The sequence below is a fragment of the Carex rostrata genome, chromosome 26 (genome assembly GCF_964058835.1).
Source record: "Carex rostrata chromosome 26, lpCarRost1.2, whole genome shotgun sequence".
Taxonomy (NCBI): Eukaryota; Viridiplantae; Streptophyta; class Magnoliopsida; order Poales; family Cyperaceae; genus Carex; species Carex rostrata.
Window position 1 is genome coordinate 4152148 of NC_135943.1, and position 9572 is coordinate 4161719.

Consider the following 9572-nt stretch of genomic DNA (forward strand, 5'->3'; position numbering starts at 1 on the left):
GCGGACCGCCAGGGATACTGGCGGTCTGGTCCCTAGTGGACCGCCCAAGCTGTCAGAACTTGAAATTTAAAATTTTAATAAATGCCAAGTCCTTAATTTTTTGACAAATACCCTAAACAAAAAAAAACTAAAACTTCACAAATGAAAATATTAAGAAAAAAAATCAGATCTCTAAAAAAAAAAAAAAAAAAAAAAAAAAAAGTGGACCGCCAGGAATAGTGGCGGTCCGCTATAGAAGTGGACCGCCAGCAACCCTGGCGGTTTGGTTATATTTGAAAAAAATTAGATTTTGAGGTTATTTTTGTAAAAAACTTTTTTTTGTGGGTTATTAATAAAAATGGCCGGAGGGATCCAATTACATCTTTTTTTGGTGACATCGAATTACACTCTATATTTTTAAAGTCTAAACAGTCGTTCCAAACCGTTCAACATAACAGATATGTTAAAATGTACTTGCATATCAAATTTTACATTTTTTTTTGAATTTTTTTACTATTTATTAAGATGTGTACAAAAATTCAATGGTCTGAATATAGCGATTTTGTTAAATACTTAATAAATAGTAAAACAATTTCAAAAAAATGTAAAATTTGATCTGCAAGAACATTTTAATATATCTATTATGTTGAACGGTTTGGATCGACTATTTAAACTTTGAAAACTTTGAAAATAATGAGTATAATTCGGTGTCACCAAAAAAATGTGTAATTGGATCCTTCTCTTATATATTTCGTTGAAAAATAATAAAAATGGATATATTAATAAGGCAAAGGCTTATATGGACATAAGGACCTATTTGTAAAATTAACATATTTTTATTTTCAAAGTTCAAACAGTCGATCCGAACTGTTCATCTTGTTCTCCATATTAATATGTGCTTGGAGACCAAATTTTACATTTTTCTGAATTGTTTTACTATTTATTAAGATGGGTACAAAATTCAATGGTCTGAATTTGACATTTTTTATACCCATCTTAATAAATAGTAAAAAAATTCAGAAAAATGTAAAATTTGGTCTCCAAGCACATATTAATATGGAGAACAAGATGAACGGTTCGGATCGACTGTTTGAACTTTGAAAATAAAAATGGTGTTCATTTTACAAATAGGTCCTTATGTCCATAGAAGCATCACTCTATTAATAAAATTGTTATATTTAAATAGAGAAATATCAAATTAAAGAGTTATGATGGGCATATATATAAATTTCTCAGAAAAATATTCGGTTCTTTTCTCTCCCGTTCGAACTAGTCGAAACCGACAGGAACAAGAGGGGTGGCTTTGAGAGTGCGATAATTAGAAGACGAAAGGTAAGAGGTGCCGTCTTGTTCGATAGGAGGAGGAGAGAGCCGTGTCGATGGTTAGGTTATGGTGTTGAGCGCGACACTTGTGTCTCGTTTGTAGATAGACGCCGTGCGGCGCGACGGCTGAAGACTGTAGAACGACATGGTATGTGTCTGGTACATTTTTTTTTTCTTTTTTTTTTGAAAATTCTGATCTTGTAATGCTTTGATTGTGTGCGACGATCCGTTTTGATCTTGAGAATCGGTGTTGCTTGGTTGATCTAATCAGCTGATCTTCATTCGCTGTTGTATAGATACAGGCGCTGGTCTTGGAAAGAAGATCGATGCTTGTACGCTGAAGAACGAGGTTATTGATTTCAGGTATAATGCAATGTCATACTTTTTAGCTTTCTAAATTGACAGGGTTTAAAGACTAAAACGTCCGGTTTTTGGTGAGAGGTGTGTAAAATTTTGTGGATATTAAGCTTTTTAACTTGTGTGGTTTCCCCTGTGGGTTTAGCAGTTTTCATGTTTTTTCAGTTGTAAATAAGCTTTTAGGCCGAGATTAGGTACTCATAGTCACACTTTTTGGTTGCTGGTACTTTCAGCAAGAATTTTGGGAAATCAGAGGGTGAAGAGAGAACTTTCGTGATGCGTCTCAGAGGTTAATTGTGAACTAAATGTGATATAGTATAATTATAGAAGGAAAAATCGGAATCGGAATTGGTCACTTGACTGTGGAATCGGAATCGGGTGAATCGTATCGAAAACTCGGTCTCTTTTGCCAGAAATTTATTTTGTACTAAAAAATTGATAGAAATGATAAAAAAATAATTTGTTAACAATTTATGTTTAGACAAATAATTATATTCAAATAATCCACTAATACAATATAATACAAGTAAATCATATTTGTGCGAAAAGTTGGAATATATTTGTTTCAATAAAATAGGTAGCATCTAATGAACAAATAATATTTTTTTTAGACAAATGAACAACAAAATTTAGTTATTTAAAATTAAATACGATAAACACAGATTAATTGATAATATATTTGTCTCAAAATAAAGTACGTATGAGATAGGTACTGTAGAAAATTTATATTTGATAATAGGTAAAATCTTATTTTAATTATGATTGGGACTGATTTACAAAATCTTAAAATTTGAAGGTTGAAATTGTAAAAAGGAAAATTTTAATGAGACAGCTGAGATCCGTCCGAATCAATTTGTGTTTTTCCCTTCTCTCTCCCATTCGTTCTCTTTTTCGATTTTTTTTCTGATTATTTGTGTTTTCCCTCAAATCTCACCTAGAGTTTGAAGAATTGGCTGCAAACGTCAAGAATCTGTCCGAATCAATGAAGAATCAGTGAAAAATCGCTTGATTTGGCCGGTTTGAACCTTTTTTTCTTTGAAAAATCACAAACCGTGAAACCCGTTTCAAAATCGGATCGCCGGCGGCCGATTCCTGTACGACTCGGCCGATTTTTCCTTAGTAAAGGAGAGTTTCTGGTATCTTTTTCTAAATGTGAGCAGATTTTGATCAGATTGGAGCTAATTCTTATCTATTGCTCAGTTTTGAGCAGGGAGGAAAAAGGGATTTTGATGAGGGAAATGTAGGTATTGGCCTTTAGAGGCTGTGGTACCATCTAGGTTCTAGTATTTGTTAGATAGAGAAGGAGTAGAGATGAGAGAATGAATCTTTGTTTCTTATAATTAGTTTACACTCTCTATATTTCTAGGCTTCAAAACAAGCTCCAGAAGCATTACCCTGCCTACCACACTCTAGAACTTTGCTCCTAACCACCTCGCCGATAAGTTAATTTCCAGAAAAATTGCTTCCAAAATGCATGAGAGAACGCATAGTGAGATCGGGGCTGCCTCTTCTGCCGAAAACATCTTTGAGGTTCCACCTCGTGACCCAGATGAGAAGAGGAAAAAGGACGATCAGCCTAATGTACCGCCTGCTCGTTATCCCTCCCGAAGCGGCTCTTCCAAGTACGATTTTGTGAAGGTACGGTATGCTGAACTTCTGTTATCATGCTCATTTGTGATCATGATATATTTTTTTTATTTGGTTTTGTCACGCCATTCAGGTGAAAGTGTGGCTAGGGGAGAATGCTGATCATTACTACGTATTGTCAAGGTTTCTTCTGAGTCGCATGCTTACTGTGACCAAGGTACCTGTTCTACTATAGATTAGAGATTAATTGATGGAGTTAGGCTTGATTTTGGCATTATAGGACAAATTGAGTGTCAAATTTGTTAAACTAATGTTTAATCTCATAATTCTTCTCTTCCTCTTAATTCTGTATACAGATACCTAATCATGTAGCTATCAAAATTGCTTTGGAACTCAAGAAGCTTCTAGTTGATAACAGTCTTCTTGATGTGTATGTTTGTTTTGTTCTCATCAGTTCTTCAAAGCATTTAATATTTACAACCATTATCTTTGGAATGTGCTGCATTAGTGTTTGTCATGTCTGTTTAAATGTGCTGCATTATTGTTTGTCAGCAATGAATTAGTTATTATAATTTCATGTGATTGTATCCATTTGTGTATTTTATTTTATTTTTTTTGCAGCTCTCAATCTGATTTAGAAGCCAACTTATTTAAGGTACTTTTACATTTGAGCAATCCCTTAATATTTGCTGCTTTAGGAAATAAAATGGTACCTACTTTGATTTAGAAAAACAAATTATTTTTACAACTTCCAAATCAAAATTTTCTATTGTATTGGAGTTTAAAATGTTGGATCTCCCTATACCTGTGCAGCTTATGGAGCGACGGGGCTATGGTGAGGAGTATATCAACCGGTACAAAATGATGACTAGGTAAGCAGGCCATCTGCAGTTGTGTACCATACCTAACTCTGGGTGCATTGAACTCATATTATAGTTTGTTATTATGGACATTTCTTTCCTATCAGCAATGCTTATTTCTTCTGACGCTATTGATAAGCAAATTGTATCTTGATAAGTTCGGGTTTTATGATAAACCATTAGGTTTCATCATCAGAGGGTGCCATTGGTTATTCTAGTCTGTGGGACTGCTTGTACAGGCAAATCAACTGTTGCCACACAGCTTGCACAGCGTCTCAACTTACCAAATGTTTTGCATGTATGTATCATTTTCCCTTTACATTATTTTATTTTTCAATATTAAAGCTAGTTATTCTCTGTTTTTGTGAAGAGCTAATTATTATCCGTTTTTCTTCTCTTTTGTAGACTGATATGGTGCATGAATTGATACGCACGTCAACAGAGTTAGTGTTGCATGCATTATTCATTGTTCTCAGTTGTGTTCTTGTGTTATATGTAGATCATGCTCTAAGCATGAGTTTCTTTTTGCAGTGCACCACTTACATCAACACCGGTGTGGGCTAGAGATTTCAATTCTCCTGAAGAGCTTATTAAAGAATTTTGTAGGGAATGTAGAATAGTTCGCAAAGGTACCATTGTATTGCTTTGTGTGTACCATGAGGAACACCTGTGCACAAGAAAGTAAAATTATTGGTTTTTCTTTAGACCAGACAGTGAGAATTTTGCTTTCATTGTGCCAGGTTTGGCTGGTGATTTGAAGAAGGCCATGAAAGATGGAAAGCCCATCATAATAGAGGTATTTCTGTTATTCCAGTGACAACTGTTAGTACATGAAGTAGGATTTTATTGCTTCAGAAAAGGAGAGGAAGTGATCATAATTGGTATGTTATTAAATAGTGTATGGCACTTTTGGCTGATACTTACTGGTAGTTTCTAATGACCGGTTCACTATCAAGGTGGCAAGGCATTAACATACCCTCTGCAACAATGCTCTAAATTAAGCCAACTAAGATATAATATTTGCAATGAAGCCTAATTTGAACCTCAGTTTTGCAAATTGAACACCAATAGAGAAACAAAACTATTCCAAAAGGAGAAGAATTTTATCAATCCTGTCATGCAAGTATGCTGCAACACTATAGATATATCAACTGTGACCAGTTTGTTATGAGTCACATTGCAGTTATACCAATACATGACGTGACCTGGTATGTTAGTCCTCAAACTTGGATTAGGCCTTTGCATTGAACCATCACTCCATGTGCAACCAGATATCATATTATTCGATTCTTAATTAATGATATCATTTAACCTTTACTAAATGACGAATTGTGATAATTTTTTCAGGGAATACATTTGGATCCAAGCATATATTTGATGGATGAGGAAAAAAAAGACTCAATTGATAAGTCAGCAGAAGAGCCAGAAAACAAAATTTTGGGTTCACAGGAGAATAACCCTGATATAGCAAAGAATTGCTCGTCTGAGAAGGGTACTTCCCAAGCTGAAGAGTCGTCTTCTTCCCAAGCGGAAGAGAGTAAGCATGCTACTGATCCGCCACTTGCCTCTTCTGAGACTAAAGGTTCTTTTAGATTATTTTGGAGAAATGCTATTACCTGGTTTTTGTTTTGTACGAGTAGATTTTTGCCCATATTCATTTAGTAATGTTTTGTTCTCTCAAAAAATCATAATCTTTAGCTTTACTTTCTTTTCTTTTTTGCAGAGAAGAAAATGCCAAATGAAACTGAGTTGCAAAATACTACGGCTATTAAGAAAGAGAAAACTGCTGCTGATCCTATAACAATTCCAATTGTTTTGAGGATGGCCGAGTTTGATCATAAGGTTTGTTTCAACATTGATAATTAGACCTTTAATGATTGAAATGTTTATTTTTCCTGTAATACTTGGTTGTGGATTTTTGGAAGTGAAGCGCAGTTGGTTCCTACCAAAGCATTAATTATTTATTAGATAAATTGTTGGTGTAAAGAATTCTTTGGATCATAGCAAATTAAGTGGGTTCCTTTATTGCTCGTCTTTTGCTGGTAAGACACAAATTGGTTGTAAATATTACTGGAATCTGTTTTGCTCTTTTCTCCTATAAATATCTTAAATATATGTGTCAACTGTCTTGGCTGCATGTAGGCATTATTAGAAGAATGGATAGCAACTAGGGCTATTGGTGACAAGAGTCTAATGCAGGTAAACATTAGTTGAACTACTGCTAGGATTTATTTTTTTGTAGAGTTTTGTTCATTTTTCTTTCTTGTCATTAGTCGGTCATCATGATGTATTAGTATGGTGGATGCTATTATTTGTTGGTTTTAATTGTGGAGATGCCAATTAGACCTTGTGGGATACTTGTAAATCAGACCTTTTATGGTAAGTAATATCTGGTCCGTATGATAAAAGATTATACGAGTTTTAATTTTCTTTCATCTCATCAAAAGGCCATTTTTTTTTTTATTAATTTGTACGTGCATAGGATCGTCAGAAGCTGATAAACAACTTAAAGACAATTCAGGACTATCTTTGCTCTTTCAAACCACAGGTAGTGTGTTGTCCTACTCTTTAACTCTTGTAAGATTGAATAATTTCTGTCATATTGTTTTCATAGTAAAGTTCTCTTTTCAGAATGGTATAATCCATGACCTCATTTTGTTCCTTCCCTACATATGTGAATGTTTTGGGTATTATGCGTAAACAGGATAAAAGTGTATGAATGTATTGATAATGAAACTGAAATTTGTTGAAACAAGTTTGGATCAAATATATCCATGTGCTTTCCCCCGTGTTTGTTTTGTCAACAAGTATTCTTTTGCATTACTTATTTATATCTTTTAAATCAGGGAATACATGTTGTGAATATCTCAGCAAGTACATTCACCCAGACATTGGATTCACTCCACAATTATCTTCTACAGGTGATTTTTTTTTTTAAATCTTCTCTCATGCTTAATTTAGCGAAAATTTGTTATATATGCTTTAATTAGTTAGACTTTGTTTTAATGAGTAGATTAGTTTGTCTTACACCTGACTTTCCAGACATTAATATAGAAATACTTGCACCAGTAAATAATATTTTACTTGCTCTAAAATAATTCTCATATTTCAGTGCATTGAACATGGTGTCTCTGATGCATCAAAAGCTGAGAAGTTGGCACAAGAGAACTGATTGGTCACAGTAGCTGTTTGGCTGTCTTGAACATAGTTATGTATTTAATAAAATTTTAAGTGAGCACTTGTTGGGGGTCCAGTTTCTGAGCTAGTGCTGATTGTTGTTTATGACTTGTAGTTGTAGAACTGTTGAGAAGCATTGCTGACATGTTTACTTCAGCAAGTATTCTCCAAATATACAAAAAGCCGATAAAGGGTAGTTATCTTTTTTGCCCGCAAATGCAAATATTATGTTTATAGTGAAAAAGAATTACCAGTGATAATCAATCCAGGTACAGAAACCCATGGCTGGTGAATTTCTGTTCAAAATTATTGTGCTCTGTTGTTTTCTGTATTGATTTGGACACTCAAAATTAAATTTATAGCAATAGCAGCTGAGTAGAAAGTTCAGTTTCATGTGATGCAAAAAAAAATTGCATCCTTGGAAGAATTACAAATTAGATGGGCCTAATTGGGCTTTACTTCCGAAGAAATGGCAATATAAAAATATAATTCGAATTTCAATGAGTTTCATGACCGTCTGATTCGTCTTAAATCTGTGCGCACAAAAATTAAAGCTGAAATACACGAACTTTAAAGCAAAGTGGATGAATCATAAAGTAGATTGGACGGTGTTTGAACCCGTCAAATCAAAGTAGATATGATGGGCATCGGACCTGCTCACAAGTCCCACTTCATTCCCTTTCTCGTGATTTATGATGTTTGAATTTTTTTTTTGTTTCTCCTGCTGCATTTTGTATCTTAATATCATGGCGATGGTTGTACAAATTTCGGACCATTCAATTTTATCTTATCTATCTTACTCGGATACTCCATTTATACACTCCATATCCGTATGGGACATGTATCGGATACCGATACACGTCTGATACGACACCGATACGTATCCGATACGCCAGCTAGCGTATCCGATACGCCAGCTAGTGTATCCTTACTCAGTCGATACGGTCTCCGATACTCCGTTGAAACGTCTGGATACGACTGGATCGGAGATCGTATCGACTTTTGGTTTATACAATTTTATTTTTTTATTCAAATTGAATCTATCTTTCGTTTTAATTCAAATATCTTGTTTCATGCAAAATTATTAAATGATTTTAGGTCATAAATATCTTGTTTCTTTTTCATTTGTTTAGTTTTGGCATGAACTTTAACTGATTATTCAAAAGAACAGTTTTAGAGAATTAAAAGTGTAGAGACAAAAAGTGGTAGTTCAAATATGCAAAAACTATTAAATTATTTTTCAACTAAAGCATCTAAAACTTAAAATCCGGTCATAAATATCTTGTTTCCTTTTTAATTTGTTTTATTTCGGCATCAACTTTAACTAATTATGCAAAAGACGGTTGATGATAATTAAAAGTTTGGAGACCAAAAGTGGTGGTTAGAAAACTTCAAATACCAAACATTTATGATATAATTAGTTAGAGCTACTAATTAATGTAAGAGTAGGGGTGGCAAAAAAGCTCCTGACTCGCTCACTAACAACTCGCTTATTATTAGACCGAGCTGTTAACTAGTCAACTCGGTCTAGAATTAACGAATTTTAGTTGGAACCTAGGTATCAATTTGTGAATTCGTATGAATTTATGTGCATTTAATACTGACCAACTCAGTTCAGCTCGGTTTAGTTTGATTCAAAAAATTTGTAGAATTTATTTTCTTTTTAAACAAGGTCCAGTCAGATCCAAGAAGTTAGCTCGTGAGCTAACTCGGTCCAACTTGTGCCGATTTCAAGCTGAGATTTCAGAGATCTCTAAAATCAGCTTGTTCGTAACTCAGACAAGCCAGCTTGTAACAAGTTCAAATTGAATCCAACTCGTGACGAAGTAGCTCGTTGCCACCCTATGAGATGGTGAGCTATAAATTTTCCCAATAAAAAACTGGCTACGGGCTTCTAGCAAAAAAAAATACTAAATTGCTTTCCATAAGATATATTTACCAGCGCCACGAAACAAAACAAAATGAAAAATAATGGAGATGCGGGGTATCGATCCCCGTACCTCTCGCATGCTAAGCGAGCGCTCTACCATCTGAGCTACATCCCCATTTATGCTTAAATTAAACTAATTTTATATTAATAGATTCTTTTACAAACAGAGTAGGCTAGGCGTTCAACAAATGTTTTGAAAGTATAGATTTGACGATCCCAACTGTATGTAACAACAGATTATTAAAAGAACAAAAACAAGTATATAATTTTGTTTGATTCTGATACTGACATGACACTTGGCGGCATTAAATTTGACAAATGATTATTGGTAAGCAAACTCAGTACAAATTAAGCATGCT

At 34.2% G+C, this 9572-nt stretch overlaps 1 protein-coding gene and 1 non-coding gene across 5 annotated transcripts; one reads left to right on the forward strand and one right to left on the reverse strand.

Moving 5' to 3' along the window:
* Positions 1–1265: 1265 nt before the first annotated feature.
* On the forward strand, positions 1266–7565 carry LOC144544226 (P-loop containing nucleoside triphosphate hydrolases superfamily protein). 4 transcript variants are annotated; one of them, XM_078292658.1, is made up of 17 exons: positions 1266–1461; positions 1599–1665; positions 3026–3297; positions 3380–3463; positions 3603–3676; positions 3868–3901; positions 4060–4118; positions 4290–4404; positions 4512–4549; positions 4638–4735; positions 4847–4902; positions 5454–5688; positions 5830–5948; positions 6249–6305; positions 6589–6654; positions 6953–7027; positions 7219–7565. In XM_078292658.1, exons 3-17 carry the CDS (start codon positions 3130–3132, stop codon positions 7276–7278), a joined length of 1338 nt encoding a protein of 445 aa, XP_078148784.1. In that variant the 5' UTR covers positions 1266–1461; positions 1599–1665; positions 3026–3129; the 3' UTR covers positions 7279–7565. The 4 variants fall into 4 exon arrangements, with proteins under 4 accessions (XP_078148784.1, XP_078148783.1, XP_078148786.1 ...); XM_078292657.1 differs by having other exon boundaries at positions 1266–1450; XM_078292660.1 differs by having other exon boundaries at positions 1266–1450; positions 5833–5948.
* Positions 7566–9255: 1690 nt separating this feature from the next.
* On the reverse strand, positions 9256–9328 carry TRNAA-AGC (transfer RNA alanine (anticodon AGC)). Its single transcript has one exon. It is a non-coding gene; the product is annotated as a tRNA-Ala (tRNA).
* Between the last annotated feature and the right edge of the window lie 244 nt (positions 9329–9572).